This window comes from Saimiri boliviensis, chromosome 14 (assembly GCF_048565385.1).
Source record: "Saimiri boliviensis isolate mSaiBol1 chromosome 14, mSaiBol1.pri, whole genome shotgun sequence".
Classification (NCBI taxonomy): Eukaryota; Metazoa; Chordata; class Mammalia; order Primates; family Cebidae; genus Saimiri; species Saimiri boliviensis.
This window is the reverse complement of record NC_133462.1, coordinates 83,943,710-83,961,737: the sequence shown is the minus strand read 5'-3', so window position 1 is coordinate 83,961,737 and position 18,028 is coordinate 83,943,710. Positions and strand designations below refer to the sequence as shown.

Genomic DNA, 18,028 nt, shown 5'->3' with positions numbered 1-18,028 from the left:
ACAACAAACCCCTGTGACACGAGTTTACCTGTATAACAAACCTGCACATGTACCCCTGAACTTAAAAAGTTTTTTTAAAAAAAGTATGTGATCCCTGGTGCTGGAAGTTGTGAGAGGAATTGAGTTGAAGATGACTTAACTTCTGAAATATCTTTGGAATTTTATTTTGGCATATATAAAAATGTTATGTCTAGATATGTAATGAAAGCCACTGTGACTGAGTATATATTATACTAAAAGTTAACCCATAGAAGTGGATATGTACAAAATATGGCTGATCTGTACTCAATTACTGACTGCCAGCTTTAGAAATAAAGAAGTAAATGCAAATTGCTCTCCATCTGACTCCATGGGCTAATGACACTAAGAAGAAATATCCTTCTTAGTGCAATAATTTTATTAGTACATTAATACCCTTTACATTTAAGAGCTTTGAATTTTCATTGCTGCTCTTTTGGTTTCACTTACAATATTTACTAGAACCTAAATAATGCTCTCCTGAACTATCTACCAGCATTGTATTTTAACTTTATTTTTGCCTTTTCCTATACATTACTTTGGACAAGCAACTTCTTCAATAATTTAGTATCAAGTCTTATACGATATTCTCAGGTCTTAAATTAAAAACTAATTTATAAACATGCCTAATTAGAACCAATCAGTCAAGATACATTGTTTTTGTTCACCTATTCAGAAACATTGATACTTCTGATCTCAGTGAGACCGTGAGTGACTGTTAACATGAACAAAAGCATTTCTTCCACAACCTAGAAAATAAAGTGTTGTTTTTCCCTTTGGTATTAATATTATTGCCAAGCCTTTCTTTATACTACATATGTCTTTTTCCTTTACTCTTTTATTCTGCAGACATATTTTGGAATGGATGTCTCTGCAGTTGAAGATCCAGTTCAGAGACGAGCCCTGGAAACCATGATAAAAACCTATGGGCAGACTCCCCGTCAGCTGTTCCATACAGCCCATGTGAGCAGACCTGGAGCCAAGCTCAACATTGAAGGAGAGCTTCCAGCTGCTGTGGGGTTGCTAGTGCAGTTTGCTTTCAGGGAGACCCGAGAACAGGTCAAAGAAATCACCTATCCGGTATGTCATTTAGATTTCAATTGAATGCAGCAAAACCTGATTAGAGTCTTGTGATGCCAGGCACTCTCCCAGTTACCAAGGACACAGGAGTGAATAGCATGGTCCTGGCCTGAAGCTGTGTCCCAGTCACTACAAGGCAGGTACAGCAGCGAAAGCAGAATCCTATGCAAGGTAATTGCTGTGTTTAGCAATATGTGAGAGTGCTTTGGGGAGCTCAGAGGAAAAAAGAATTGCTTGTTTCAGACAATAAGCTCCCTCAGGGAGCAGAAAGAAAGGTTATTTCCAGGGAAAGCCTCCCAAGGCAGTGACATAATAGGATTTTGCAGATAAGAAGAGAAGAACCATCAGGACTAGAGAACAGTTTGAGCATTGCTGTGCCAGTGTATACATGCAGAGCATGGTCTTGGTTATCATCTTCAGTCAAAAGGATTGACCAGTGATGTGGATGTTTTGGTTTATACTTAAGGGGGAGCTTTTCATATTTCTTTGGCCTCCCTAGATTGTAATGATAAAAAGTATTGCCTCCAAAAGTAGGAAGTAGGTGTAATTTTTACTTTGAAATAGAAAAATCAAGCAAACAAGCAAAAAAGCTAAAGTGGATTTTAATCTTCAACTAAATTCTTCATTATAAAAACAGCCTAAGATAGTAGAATGTGAATTGTAAAGCACTTTAAGGGTTTGCAGAAGGAAATGGCAGAAAATGAAAAGGTAAGGGAAAGAAGTTGTAAAGAACCTTGATGAAATAACACAGTATATCTCAAAGTGCAGTCATCTATGACCTATTTTAAGAGGAAAAGGTTTTTACACACCTTGTTTTGACTATTTTTCCTTGTAATTATCTTACTTTATATCAGACAGAACACTGGATATAAATTATTTGTGCTCATAGTTCACATATATCAAATTTTCATTTTAAATACAAACAAAACTTATTCCACCAGTAAAATTCAATTTTAAAGGATTAATATGGTAGGCAATGTTGTTTTGCTAAAACTAAATTATGAGTGTTGGTTTTTGAAGCCTCACAAATCACTTTAGTCACTGTTATTACCAGGGTCACTATTTTTAACAACAGTCTGTCACTGTTCACTTTTTTCTTTTTTTTTTTTTTTTTTTTGAGACAGAGTCTCACCCTGTCTCCCAGGCTGGAGTGCAGTGGCACGATCTCAGCTTACTGCAAACTCTGCCTCCTGGGTTCAAACAGTTCTCCTGCCTTAGCTTCCTGAGTAGCTGGGATTACAGGTGCCTGCCACCACACCCAGCTAAATGTTGTATCTTAGTAGAGATGAAGTTTCACTGGTCTTGAACTCCTGACCTCATGATCCACCGGCTTCGGCCTCCCAAAGTGCTGGGATTACAGGTGTGAGCCACCGAACCTAGCCCAATCTTTCACTTTAACATGTCAACGTAATTTCACAATATATCCCTAAAAATTAATAGATGTCATTTAACTTACTACTATACTTAACTGCTCATTGGCTGTTAAAGTTGGTGTATATAAAGGATCTGAGCACTATGTCTGCTCGCAGTGGGAACATGGTACCAACCTGCTTCATTCCCACCTCAGGACCTTTGTGATGATCGTTTCCTCTACCCGGGATAACCACTCCCCAGCTATCTCCCCAGTTTGTTCCGTCATCTCATTCAAGTCTCTGCTCAAACATCTCTTCCTCAGAATCTTCCCTGAATCCCATTTAAATGCTTTCTATAAGCTCTGATTATATCTCTGTCTGATTATGTCTAAAACAGCTATTCCATCATCCTCAGATCCCTTCTCCTTCTTTGTTTTGGTGCATAGCACTTCCATCACTTGACATATTGTATATGTCTTTGTTTATTTATTTGTCTGTCCTCCCATCCCAAATAGAATAGAACTCCATAAACGCAAGGACTTTGTCTGTCTTGTTCATCACTGTGTCGCCAGTTTCTAGGAAGGTGCTGGTCATATAATAGACACTCACTGTTTTTTAAATTAATGTCTTCTCTGATGCAAGTTGGTTTGGTTTGCTACACTTTTGTGTGATGTGTAATGACATTTATGTCACTGCTTATCTTTATTTGAACCATGGTGTAACCTTCCACACCATACTGCTCCTTGATTCCATGGGCCTTCACTTGGCATCTACACAAAGTGCAAACACAAGCCTTGAAACCAAGCAACAGTACTCAGTTATAAGTGGTCATCTGGATGACCCAGATATGCTTGTGTAAACTTCAGTTCACCACTGAAGTTCAAAACAATCAGAGCTGTATAAAAAGCATTTCAATAAAGCACTCCTCTTTAAATATTCTATGGGAAGTGTCAGTTCATGTGTTTTGCTCACTTTTTCATGAGGTCATTTGTTTTTGTTTTTTTTTCTTGTAAATTTGTACAAGTTCCTTGTAGATTCTCAGTATTAGACCTTTGTCAGGTGGGTAGATTGAAAAAATTTCCTCCCATTCTGTAGGTTACCTGTTCACTCTGATGGTAGTTTCTTCTGATGTGCAGAAGCTGTTCAGTTTAATTCCCAGTTGTCGATTTTGGCGCTTGTTGCAATTGCTTTTGGCCTTTTTGTCATGAAATTTTTGCCCATGCCCATGTCCTGAATGGAATTGCCTAGATTTTCTTCTAAGGTTTTTATGGTTTGGGGTTTTACATTTGTCTTTCATTCATCTTGAGGTGATTTTTGTATAAGGTGTAAGGAAGGGGTCCAGTTTCAGTTTTCTGCATATGGCTAGCCAGTTTCCCAGCACCATTTATTAAATAGGGAATCCTTTCCCCCATTGCTTGCTTTTGTCAGGTTTGTTGAAGATCAGATGGTTGTAGATGTGTGGTGTTATTTCTGAAGTCTCTGTTCGTTTCCACTGGTCTGTATGTTTGTACTGGTACCAGTATCATACTGTTTTGGTTACTGTTGAAAAAAAGCTCAAGATCACTGATCATTAGAGAAATGCAAATCAAAAACCACAATGAGATACCATCTCACACCAATCAGAATGACAATTATTAAAAAGTCAAGATACAATAGATGCTAGTGAGACTGTGGAGAAATGGGAATGCTTTTACACCATGGGCAGGAATGTAAATTAGTTCAACCCTTGAGGAAGACAGTATGGTAAATCCTCAGAACCAGAAGTACCATTTAACCCAGCAATCCCAGTACTGGGTATATACCCAAAGGAATATAAATCATTCTACTGTAAAGACACATGCACAAATATGTTTATTGCAGCACTATTTACTATAGCAAAGACATGGAACCAACCCAAATGCCCATCAGTGATAGACTGAAGACAATATACGCCATGGAGTACTATACAGCCATAAAAAATAATGAGATCATGTCCTTTACAGGGACATGGATGAAGCTGGAAGCCATTATCTTCAGCAAACTAACACGGGAACAGAAAATCAGATACCATATGTTCTCACTCATAAGTGGGAATTGGACAATGAGAACACATGGACACAGGGAGGGGAAAACACACACACTGGGGCCATGCGGGGCTGAGAGGGAGGGGAGGGAAAGCATTAGGACAAACACCTAATGCATGCAGGGCTTAAAACCCATGTGATGGGTTGATAGGTGCAGCAAAACACCGTGGCACATGTATACCTATGTAGCAAACCTACACATTCTGCACTGTATCCCAGAACTTATAATAATAATGATGATGAGAATGATAATAAATATACTATGATATAAAAGAGTTGCCATTGTATCTTTGTGTGTCGTTGAAAAACTAGAAGTTTAAACTCTGCAACTCATATAAAAGGAACTTCCTGGCAAGGAATTATGGATGATAAATTATAACTATAAAATTAGCACACACATTTTTCTCAACTTTAATATTGATAGGTTTGTATCCCATAGGGGAACCACAAAAAAAACTTTGATAGACAAGATTTTAGAAAAAGCTTGTTTTCAAATTACCTGTCCCTAACCTCTGTTGCCACTTGAGCATTCCTGAAGCTCTTAAGCTTTTCCAGAAATATTCATTTTTTAGACAACTATGATATCATTTAAAACTGTATATTAACATATCCCCTAAATATGCTGACAGAATTATTAATAGCTCTTAAAGTGGTATGATTTTATTTTAAAGATAGCATATAGGTCAATGACGCCTATTTTTTTTAAATTTATTTGGGAAATGACATAAGCAAGTTTCACTAAAAATCATTAGGTTTTTTACAGAAATGACTGAAAATTGCTTAGTATAATATTTTTATTTTATGTGGCATTTTCTCTGAAGAGTTGAAAGTAATATAATGGGTTAAACTCTTAAATATCTAAAAGAGGGGAATCCACTAAAAAAGAAGAGTTCAGTAGAGGATAAAACAGTCATAAAGAGAACAAAAAGAACTATTGGGAGAAACTCTTTAAAAGGGTATTATGTCTTTTCTTCTTGATTTTGAAACTTTTTAATAATTGTGTTTGCTTGAAGTGGAGGAAACCTTTCCATTACTATTCATGGGCAGCCACATGGGTATCACTGTCTAAGAGACTTCACTCACGTTTCTTTCCCCAAATCCTAATGTTCCTCAAGCTCTGCCTTTTATTTTTCACTGACAATTCTTTCTCATCTCTTCTTCCCTAGTACTTGCTAGAGGTCCTCTAATCCTTTCAGTATGTTCCATAGATAAACACTTTCCTTTCACTCATCACATTCTCTATTTGAGATGAGAACCTGCTGTGTTCCAGGCACATAGATAAACACTTTCCTTTCATTCGTCACGTAGATGAATCAGAGGTGTCCCCTCTCTTCAAGGAGCTCACAGCTGAGTAAGGTTTCCTTTGCTACATGTGGTCTTGATTTCTCTTGCCATATGTACGTATGGCTTGTCATACTACCAAATTACAATCCTCCAATAAATATCAACTTTAGTTTAGGTATTTCAACTAGAAATAAGAAATATACTAAATTTTTTTTCTCTGCTCAAATTTCAAGGAATTTCTAATTGTTAACCACATATTTTCATGCAAGTTAGGCCAGAACCACAGAGTAAAACTCAAATAAGGAAAAAATATTTCTATATGCTAAGCATAGGGAAGTAAAAACATGTGTAAAGTAATTATTGCCCTCACAGAGATTATAATCCATATGACATTCTCTTTGTTTAGAGCTTAAATTAGGAGTAATTTTATACTTACTAATTTTTAAAAGTCCATGCTTTTTGTTTGTCTTGGTTTTAGAGTCCTTTATCATGGATAAAAGGCTTGAAATGGGGGGAGTACGTGGGTTCCCCAAGTGCTCCAGTACCTGTGGTCTGCTTCAGCCAGCCCCATGGAGAAAGATTCGGTTCTCTCCAGGCTCTGCCCACCAGAGCAATCTGTGGTTTGTCACGAAATTTCTGTCTTCTGATGACTTATAGCAAGGAACAAGGTAAAATAAAACATAATGAAAATCATTCTGGATATGTCTTTCATGAGATTTGAATCGTTCTAGTTCATCTGTGTTGCTACTTTGAGTCCTTGGTGGAAAAACTCAGCTCAGAATTGTGGTTCTTTAGTGCAACGTGGGATTGAAAACATACTATATGAAAAAGCAGACCGTTAAATGCAGCATCATTTGAAATGAGAGGAGGAAGTTGAAGGGGACAAGAATAAATGGTTATGTTCACAAACTGAAGACATTATCAGTTTGGCAGAAGGATACATTTGGGAGACTCTTGAGCTCCAGAATAGACAGACATATTTGACCAACAAATCTACCACCTTAGAGGATATAGTCATGGGTTTAAGCAACAAACAAAACAAAAGTGTCAAGATAGCCTTGAAAATAGGTTTTAAAGACATGTATTCCTGAAAACTTTTCTGACTCCTCACATACTGACTCACTAAAAGCAACATGTGGGACAGTGCTGTGCAGTAGAGGCCTCTTCATGCTTCTAAATGTCAACTAGACACTGGAAAACTAGGGACATTTTCTGTTTGAGTAGTCTCGCAGCCATTCCAAATTAGCCATTTTATTAGAAGCAAAAGAACTCTTTCTACTTCCTAGGCATGGACTTGGGGCACTCATCTCTTCCTATCAGGTTATATGCAGACTTGCCTAAAAGCCAATGTGTGGACTAGATGCCTGTTAGTAGCCAGCACTGCTGGCAATTACCATTACCTTCTGTGCACTGTGCTCCTTGGGAGCCGTATATAGCCTTCCATCCAAACTGCAATACAAGGGTGCCAGCACCCAGAGAAAATATCAGTCACTTAAAGAAAATAAGTATGCTAGCTGGGCCATAGTTCTTTTAGACTCACTCTTACTTCTGTCACGAAATGAATGATTGCTTTTATAGTTAGAAATAATGCATACCATTTCATCTATATTTAGTGAGTTAATAAGATAAGGTAGATCTGCTTAATCATAATCGTTGTGATATCAATGGTTTATTCTTATTAGTATGTTACAATTAGTTATGAGGTAATTTACAAGTAATTTGCTAGTAATACCACCAGCGTATCAACATGTGGTTAGAGTACACTAAAGTTTCTCTCTGTTGAGCAACAGAGAAAGGACAGGTATGATCACTTAGCATTATGAGACTTAAATATGTCAAACATATTCTAAGCCTGTCTTATTTGTGCCACTACAGTCATGAACCCTTAGTGTGTCCTTAATAGCTATGTTCATTCAAATTACACTTAACTTCCTCGCATAGCGTATTTGGAATTTGTCAGAACCTGAGTATGTCCAGAGCAGTAGTTTAATAGAATGGTTTCTGCCGTGGCCTCAGCAGGCTCAGCTCCTGAGTTTGCCTCCTTGCCCTGCTGCTTACTAGTAATGTGGCCTTGGGGAAGTTACTTCGTGCTTCATGAATCCTGGCTTTTGATCTATAAAGTAGGAATAACCAAAAAATTTACCTCACAGGATAATTTACCATAAGGATTCAATGCAATAATGTATGGGGCTGATTAGCACAGTGCCTGGTTCACTCTTAAGTGCTTAATAAATATTTATTGGCCAGTAAATACTCTAGGGTCTGGGAAAGGTCAGTGTTTACTAGATACACCCAACACTAGAGCCAGCAAGGAACAGTCCACATAGACATTCTAGAGAGGCATTGACTGAACAGCAATGTAGCTTACAGATGAAAGTTAGGTCACTTTTCTTATTTTACTCAACAAAACAAAAAGAAAGCTATGAATTGCCTATTTCCAGTATACTATTGATTGATTCAAGAAATATTTGTTATACCCATCTACATGCTGGGTATTCTGCTGGATACTGGAATAAATAAAGCACATTATCTCTCCTTTAGGAACTTAAAATATTGCAAGTTTCAAGGGCAGTACCATTTCTAGCATCTATGCTGCATTTAGATATATTCAGCATACCAACAAAGCATAGATAATAGTACTGGGAAATGATGTCAAAATTTCCAAATTTTTATGCCAAAAAGACATAATACTATGTTGTTAAAAAAAAAAGAGAGAGAGAGAGAGCCGGGCACTCCTATAATCCTAGCACTTTGGGAGGCCAAGGCAGGTGAATCACTTGAGGAGTTCGAGACCAGCCTTGGCCAACATGGTGAAACCCTGTCTCTACTAAAAATACAAAAAAAAAAAAGTCAGCTGGGCATGGTGGCAATTGCCTGTAGTCCCAGCTGCTCGGGAGGCTGAGGCATGAGAATCACTTGAACCCAGGGGGCAGAGGTTGCAGTGAGCCAAGAGTGCATCACTGCACTCCAGCCTAGGTGATAGAGCAAGACTCTGTCTCAAAAGAGAGAGAGAGGCCGGGCACGGTGGCTCAAGCCTGTAATCCCAGCACTTTGGGAGGCCGAGGCGGGTGGATCACGAGGTCGAGAGATCGAGACCATCCTGGTCAACATGGTGAAACCCCGTCTCTACTAAAAATACAAAAAAACTAGCTGGGCATGGTGGCGCATACCTGTAATCCCAGCTACTCAGGAGGCTGAGGCAGGAGAATTGCCTGAGCCCGGGAGGCGGAGGTTGCGGTGAGCCGAGATCGTGCCATTGCACTCCAGCCTGGGTAACAAGGGTGAAACTCCGTCTCAAAAAAAAAAAAAAAAAAAAAAAGAGAGAGAGAGAGAGAACAGAGCCTCCCTGAATGAAGAAGGTCTGCCGTACACAGTCCTGCAGTTGACAGGATTAAACAATTCCCTTCTCAGCCTAGGTGTTGCTTCTGGTCTAGCAGTGTTGTCTTCCTGCTATTAACAGTTGTCCATCCTGGGTATCTAGAAAGTTATTTAAATAGTATCTAGTTGATATTTATTTTTAAAAGAAAAGGTGTCTCAGAACATGAATAGAGTAAGCTTGACTGTCATTGTTTTTTATAATAATTTCTTAACAGAAATTTTAGTTTTGAGTCAAAAAAATCCCAGCCAAAACAACGTAAGTGAAAAAATATAATCCCACCCTGAGAATCCTATTAGCATTAAAGGAATAAAACTAAAAATTGTTCCATCTTAGGGATATAAAGATGGTTTTACACCAAATGATATGTTCTGCTATGTGAACTTCAGCCTTTAATCTGCCAGTTTGAGGCTGTCATGTAACAGCTGAGCAGTGACAATCTGATTCTTTTCTTTCTCCTTTTCCTTGAGGTGTGAGAAGCATGAACAGTACGGACATTCAGTGGTCAGCCATCCTGAGCTGGGGATATGCTGATAATATTTTAAGGTTGAAGAGTAAACAAAGTGAACCTCCAGTAAACTTCATTCAAAGTTCACAACAGTACAAGGTAACTTTTTTTTTTTTTTTTTAATTTTAGACAGAGTCTCGCTCTGTTGCCTAGGCTGAAGTGCAATAGCGCAATCTTGGCTCACTGCAACCTCCTCCACCCAGGCTCAAGTTATCCTCCTGCCTCAGCTTCCTGAGTAGCTGGGACTACAGTACCTGCCGCCACACCTTGACAATTTTTATATTATCTTTAGAGATAGGGTTTCACCATGTTGCCGAGGCTAGCCTCAAACGCCTGGGCTCAAGTGATTCACCCATCTCGGCCTCCGAAAGTGCTGGGATTACAGGCCTGAGCCATTGTGCCTGACCCCAGGTAAACTTTTTTATGGATTCTTTATAATAATTAAATACAGTGCATAAAAATGAGTCAGACTGATAGCAGCTAGGTAGTTTGGTTGGTTCGTTTTGAGACGAAGCCTCATTCTATCACCCAGGCTGGAGTGCAGTGGTGCAATCTGTGCTCACTGCAACCTCCACCTCCCTGGTTCAAGCGATTCTCCTGCCTCAGCATCCCAGGTAGCTGGGACTACAGGCATGTGCCACCACACTTGGCTAATTTTTGTATTTTTGGTAGAGATGGGGTTTCACCACGTTGGCCAGGTTGGTCTTGAACTCCTGACCTCAGGTAATTCTCCTGCCTCAGCCTCCTAAAGTGCTGAGATTACAGGCATGAGCCACTCTGCCCAGCCAAGCAGCTAGTTTTTAATATCCCTCAATTTGTCCAGCCAGAAGCTGATGTTATTGCGAAATGATTACTGTAATCAGGCTAATTAACACATCCATCACCTCACTTAGTTAGCATTTTTTATGTGTGTGATGAGAACATTTAAGGTCTACTATCTTAGCAAATTTCAAGAATACAACACAATTTTTTTTTATTTTATTTTATTTTTTTTTTTTGAGACAGTCTCACTCTGTCACTAGGTTGGAATGAAGTGGCGCAATCTTGGCTCACTGCAACCTCCACCTTCTGGGTTCAAGCAGTTCTCCTGCCTCATTGTCCTGAGTAGCTGGGACTATAGGCATGCACCACCAAGCCTGGCTAATTTTTGTGTTTTTAGTAGAGATGGGGTTTCACCATGTTGGCCAGGATGGTTTTGATCTCTTGGCCTTGTGATCCACCTGCCTTGGCCTCTCAAAGTGCTGGGATTACAGGCATGAGCCACCATGCCTGGCCAACACAATATTGTTAACAGTAGTCACCATGTTTTACATTAGATCTCCAGAACCTAATCATCCTGCACAACTGAAACTTGTACCCTTTGACCACTGTCACCCCATTCCACACACATTACCAGCACTCTCAGCCCCTGGCTAATGCTGTTCTACTCTCTGCTTTTATAGTTTGGCTTATTTGAGATTCCACACATAAGTAGGATCATACGTTATGTGTCTTTCTGGGCCCAGCAGATTTTACTTAATACAGGGTCCCCCAGGTTCATTTGTGTTACCACAAATAACAGGATTTCCATCTTTTTAAAAGCTGAATAATATTTCACCATATATATAAAAAAATTTAGGCTGGGCACAGTGGCTCATGCCTATAATGCCAGCACTTTAGAAGGCCAAGGCAGATGTATCACAAGGTCAGGAGTTCGAGACCAGCCTGGCCAACATAGTGAAATCCCATCTCTACTAAAAGTACAAAAATTAGCTAGGCATGGTGGCACACTACTTGGGAGGCTGAGGCGGGAGAATCACTTGAACCTGGAAGGCAGAGGTTGCAGTGAGCCAAGACCACGCCATTGCACTCCAGCTGGGTGACAGAGTAAGACTCGATCTCAAAAAAAAAAAAAAAAGAATTTAAACATAGCAAAATCATTTGTATCATAATGTGATAATGTTGTGTGATACTTTGAGTCAAATGACTAACTGAATAATACTATATTGCGTTTTCATCTAGAGATATATTTCTAAAGACATGTTTTTGTTCACCCATTAATTCTTTAAGAAAATTCAGCTAGGATATTATTATATAAAGACTCACACTCTGACATTTCACTTATATGATAAATTTCATCATCATCACTAGAGTCTTAGAGTCCTGATGGCTGTGTGACTTCATGTTGTGATTAGTCTCATAATTGTGAAACATCTTCCTCTGTCACCTTTCTTCTCTTGGTTATTATTGGTAGAAAATGAAAAATTCTGAATTCTCCACTGTGTTCAATGAAAGCCAAAAGTAGACTACAGAAGTGGTATCTCTAGCCTTCTTTTTTACTTTCTTGAAAGATGACGCTATACTTTGGACAATGCAATAAGAAAACCAAAAGATGACAATTTAGTTCACATATTACGTTATCCTCATGGGAGATTCCATCATTCTCTCATTTCCTTGTTTGTTTGTTTGTTTGTTTGTTTGTTGCGGAGTTAGGAAAAATTGATGAGTAATGATGAAATAATTTTTAGAATGATGAAATAGCAAAATGTTTCAGGATATAGAAAAATAAGTTAGTTATTAAAATCTTATAATGTAACTTAGGTTGATAAAAGATTTACTGGATCCATATGGTAATTCCAAGACAGAATGAGTTTTATTCTGTATATTTTTTAAAAGTGCATTTTCTCCTTGTTCTTTGGAAGACCTCCAAGAAAGAATAGAATTTATGAAGTATCAATCATTACAAATAGAACTACTCAAGAAAGAAACCGAAAACATAAAATTGGATTCAGCAGATCCTTATGGCATAACGGGAGTTAATATTAAGTTCAGAAAAAGTCTTTTTCTAAGGTAGCAGAGACATGAACACACTTGTAGTGCAGGGGAGGAAGCCAGCAAGAGACAGTTTGAAACTGTAAGAAAAAGAAGACAAGGTTTCTGAGGAAGCCTGGGGATGAGGCAAGGCTGACCTTGAAAGCAGAGACATTTCCTTCTCTGAATCAGAAGACAGGGAAACATGTTGAGTTGCAAGAGAGAGAAGAGGAAGAGGTGTGTGGCTGGTGGCCTCTGTCTGCTTAGTGAAGTGAGCATGGGGGAGGGGAGACAGAAGGGCACTTGGGGACAGTTGCTGCAGACGTGGTGCTAGGGATGGGGGTCAGCTAGTGTAGAAAAGAGGACCTGTCAGGCCACACAAAAAATTAACTCAAACCTGAATGGTGCCTCTTCCATGGTTAGGACTGAGGGATTTTGTACCAAAGGCATAATCCCATCTTTAACATTCACACTTATCTTTCTTCTCCTGCTTCACAATCTTTAGAACTATTAGAAGCAATATCTCTATTTATACGTATGCTGTTTCCCCACCAAAGACATAACAGCAGAAAAATAAAAGCAAAAGCAAATAAATATGTGAAGTACACATACATTCACACTCAACCTTAAATTTAATCCTGAATCATTTTGTTAAATTTATATAAATATATATACATATATATATACACACATACATACACACATAGGCACATATACACATAAACTGTGCATTATAATATATTTTAATTTGGAAACAACTTTTAGACATTTGGCTCAAAGTTAGAGTATTATTATATCTGACACCTTTCTACTCTTTTCAAGTAAATGTTGACCTAAAATTTTTGAGATTTAAAAAAATAGTTGTCAGAAAAGTAGAAACATTTTTCATGCTTTTAAAACGATAATGTTTGAGTTGTCCTTTTTCAAAGGTGACTAGTTGTGCTTGGGTGCCTGACAGCTGCCAGCTGTTTACTGGAAGCAAATGCGGTGTTATCACAGCCTACACAAACAGATTTACAAGCAGCACGGTAGGTTCTGGGCCTTCGGTGTGGGTAGTATGGGACTTTGTCAATGAGGGGAAGAAAACCTTCATGAAATATAATTCATTGTGCATAAGATTAACTTAAAATGTTTATGCCTTTAATCTGCTCCCAACATTAGGTCTTAAAATTCTTTAGGGTTTTATTAGGATCATGAAAAATCTTGAAAACAAATTGTTTTTTTTTTTTTTTGAAACTTGAGTCTCACCAGTCTGGCCAGGCTGGAGTGTAGTGGCGCAATCTCGGTTCACTGCAGCCTCCACCTCCTGGATTCAAGCAGTTCTCCTGCCTCAGCCTCCTGAGTGTCTGGGACTGCAGGCACACAACACCACACCCAGCTAATTTTTGTGGTTTGTTTTTTTTAGTAGAGATGGGGTTTCACCATCGTTGGCCAGGATGGTCTCAATCTCTTGACCTCATGATCTACCCGCCTTGGCCTCCCAAAGTGCTGGGATTACAGTCGTGAGCCATCGCACCCAGCCCAAAAACAATTTTAATAGTCCCATTTTTTTGTTTCAGAGACAGTATTTTGAGTTATGATCTGTTTTGTATTTAGGCTTTTAAATGGCATTTTGGTACTTACCTATATTTGCAATACAAACCTGAACGCTTAGGAGTATACTAAGATTCTATCAAGTTTGAAAGCTTAGAAACCCTAATGTCCAACATTCCCATACCGTCTGGGTAAATTAAATGACAGCAAAATCTAAGTAATCTGGATTTGTACCACTTAGTGGAAGAAATTTTATTTTTTAGCCATCCACTGAATTCCCAGGATGCTGGAGTTGAATCATAAAACGGAAGAAAATAAGACATTATGCAATGCTTCTTTTAACTTACTGTTACTGGGGTTTTGGGTTTGTGTTACTTAGTTTTTGTTTGTTTTTTGAGACAGAGTCTCCTTCTGTTGCCTAAGCTGGAGTGCAGTGGCGTGATTTCAGCTCACTGCAACCTCCACCTCCTGGGCTCGATCGATTCTTGTGCCTCAGCCTCCTAAGTAGCTGAGACTACAGGCGTACACCACAACACCCAGCCAATTTTTGTATTTTTAGTAGAGATGGGGTTTTGCCATGTTGACCAGGCTGATCTCAAACTCCTGGTTTCAAGTGATCTCCCATCTTAGCCTCCCAAAGTGCTGAGTTTACAGGCATGAGCCACCATGCCTGGCCTAGTTTTGTTTCTTGGATCAACTGCCTGTGGTGCAGTGGAGGATAAGGGGCAAGTTTAGTTTGTCATCCAGTAATAATCATTCTGATCTAGAATTTTCACTGTATATTTTTTTCATTACAATTTTCTAAGTATTAAATCTGTTTTACTGGATGAAACTTGTATTTCTAGCATAGGATGACTCCCAGGTTCTGTTCTGTTCTGTTCTGTTCTGTTCTTTTCTTTTCTTTTCTTTTCTTTTCTTTTCTTTTCTTTTCTTTTCTTTTCTTTTCTTTTCTTTTGAGATGGAGTCTCACTGGGTCACCCAGGCTGGAGGGCAATGGCTCAATCTCAGCTCACTGCAACCTCCACCTTCTGGGTTCAAGCAATTTTCCTGCCTCAGCCTCCTGGGTAGTGGGGATTACAGACACCCACCACCACACCTGGCTAATTTTTGTATTTTCAGTAGTGACAGGGTTTTGCCATGTCGGTCAGGCTGGTCTCAAACTCCTGACCTCACATGATCCACCTGCCTTCGCCTCTCAAAGTCCTGGGATTATAGGTGTGAGCCACTGCACCCAGCCAGTTCTTACTTTCCTTTCCAAGGTTTCCTTTTGAACTCTTGTTACATTTCTTTGCATGGTCCCTGAGGTATAAATGTGACCACATTTTGTTTCTTCTATCTCTTAGTCTAAGGAGCCATTAAGATAGTTTCAGTAGGAGTTATATGATCCAGTCAAAATTTTAGGGGGAGACCACTATAGAGCCTGCAGGGAGAAACACTTCCAAGGGCATGAGACTGGGAGCCAGGACACCAGCGAGAAGGCCACCACAGTGATCCAGACAGAAAGAAGAGAAGGGCAGGTTAAGGAGGCAGAATAATGGAGCACGTGTTCTAAGAAAGGCTCACACTGACGCTAGAGGACCACAGAAGAAGGGCATCCAGACATCAGAGAGCCTGATAAGTTACACTTAGCTGGATCCTAAAGAATCAATCTACTATAAGTGAAGGAAAGAGGAAAGAACATTTCAGGCAGAGGAAATAGTTTACACAACATCCTGGAATCAAAAGCATAGGGATTTTGGAGGTGGCAAATACTTTTCTGTGTAGTTTAGAGTGTAATGTGTTCAGGAAGAATGACAAAAGCAGGGCAGGAAAAATAGATCAAGGCCAGTGATGGGCTTCTTATATGACACGATAAAAAGAATGCTAAAGAATATAAGCAGGGTGCAGTGGCTCACACCTGTGGGTCCCAGCACTTTGGGAGCCAAGGCAAGAGTATCGCTTGAGCCCAGGAATTTGAGATTGTCTCTACCAAAAAACAAAAATAAAATTAGTCAGGCGTGGTGGTGTGTGCCTGTGGTCTCAGCTACAAGGGAGGCTGAGGTGGGAGGATCACAGCAGTAACCCGTGATCACACCACTGCACTGCAGCCTGGTGGCAGAGCAAGACCTGTCTGAAATTTAAAAGGATATAAGCAGAGAATATAAGTGTCATAACTTTTTGAATGTCTCCTTTTGTCACCTTTTGATTCCCAAAGGCTTAAAATGAATGTTAATTTTATAACATCTGTAATATTCACGCTGCCATTGCCTTTAATCTTCTGAGCTCCCCTTCTTCCTCCTAGAAATCTGTTCTAAACCCGCTGCTGGGGCAGTTGTCTGCTTGTGCACTTGGATCATTTTGTACCATGACATAGACACCTTTTTAAAAAAAACTGGCTTTATCTTTTGCTTTTTGTTTCCGTTTGCTTTTGCCAATACGTTGAGCAGCCTTGTTCTTAGTTTTCCCTACTTCTCCATTTTTATTTATGCACTAACACAGTGTGCAGTACAGGTTTAAAAAAAAGGTTAAGCTGTCACTATAAGAGTATTTTTGCACAGAATAGCTTTGAGAAAGCAGATCAAGAGCGTAACTATTATAATTTAAATACTGCAAGACATATACTTTTTAGTTTTCAGGTCATGACATACTTGTGAAGGCTTATGTTGCTTATCTTTTCTCAGTTATATATTTGCCTTAAAGCAGATTTTTCAGCTCATTTATGTCGGTTTTTTTTTTACATAAATATTAGGTAATGAAATCATGAGATTAATAGTTACTATTAAGCAGTGTCAAAAAGTCTAACTTAGCCGTGTAGTTTTATCGGTTTGTTTTGAGGGGAGATTATTTGGGTATTTGTAGACATTGTTGTTGCTATTTCCCAAGGACCGTGTCACTATTCTGGCATCTCTCAAGTTGCAGTTCTGACCCTGAGCCTGTGAGGTTAGCAGGAGACACCTCATGTTCACTAGTTTCTGTTCTGCAGCTTTCCTGACCCACTGAATGCCATGGTTTTTAAAATGTTCATGTCCTCCTTTTGGTTGTCTTTAACACAGACAAAAGATGGGCTCCCCAGCTAAGTCCCATATAGGATGTGGCCAAATCCTTGTTTGAAAATACTTTCAAGGGGATCTTATGAAATACCTTCCATAGCTAGTAAGCATATCTGACTTTGAGCACTGCTTCTTTTGAAGCACCCAACATAAAGTCTTCCAAAATGCATTCTCAGTAATGATAAGTTGACTTGGTATATGGGATTGTTACCTCAAAGCAATTTAAATGTCAGGGGAGAATATCTTCTAAACACGATAACTAATTTTAAAATAGTTGCTCTCGAATTATTCTGTCACTAAGTGAGTAACATGGCCACATGGCCACATTATCTTCATATAAGTGAACACCTATATATCTGTTCTCTAACTTGAGGGTGATAGAATATATATGCAGCTTATACAAGGTAGTATTACTTCATTCAAGAACAATATTATTTGGATTGAAGAATCACAGCAATTCTTGGCAGAATAAATAGAAATGAGTCAAGCCTGTCTCCTCCAGGTGTCCTTCTGCCCATTGCCTCAGCTCAGCCCTCTGCATCCTGCCTGGGTCCCTACGTTGACCTTCTCACTGGTGTCCTGGCCCCCAGTCTCATGTCCCTGGAAGTTGAATCTCCTTGCAGGCTCCATGATGGCCTTCCTAAATGCCGACTGCATCCCATTTTCCTGCCGCAAACACTTCAGTGACCGCTTATTGATTGGGGGTTAAAATGTAGGTTGCTAGGCATCACACACCAGGCTCCATGCTCTGACCCCTCTGCCTCATCACCCCCTCTACCTCACCACCCCATTTCTTCCTGCTCCCTACCTACCCTGCTCCCAGTAACATTGGCAGTGCCACGTTCTCTCATATCTCCTTTCCCTCACACATGCTGTTTTCTTAGCCCAAAGTGACCTTTGACAGCCAGACAGAATTTTCTTTGAGTCATTTCTGCCAGTTCTTCAAAACTTCTGCTCATATGGCATCTCCCAGGAAATCCTGCTTTCACTCCCTG

At 39.4% G+C, this 18,028-nt stretch overlaps 1 protein-coding gene across 6 annotated transcripts in view; it reads left to right on the top strand.

Annotated features, from left to right (window-relative positions):
* Positions 1-18,028, top strand: part of LYST (lysosomal trafficking regulator) — a 207,405-nt gene that overhangs the window by 173,279 nt on the left and 16,098 nt on the right. For all 6 annotated transcript variants that reach the window (XM_039464278.2, XM_074385348.1, XM_074385344.1 and 3 more), the window contains 4 exons: positions 868-1,098; positions 6,276-6,465; positions 9,644-9,780; positions 13,401-13,499. In XM_039464278.2, the coding sequence (XP_039320212.2) occupies positions 868-1,098; positions 6,276-6,465; positions 9,644-9,780; positions 13,401-13,499 (657 nt within the window). The remainder of the gene's footprint in view (positions 1-867; positions 1,099-6,275; positions 6,466-9,643; positions 9,781-13,400; positions 13,500-18,028) is intronic.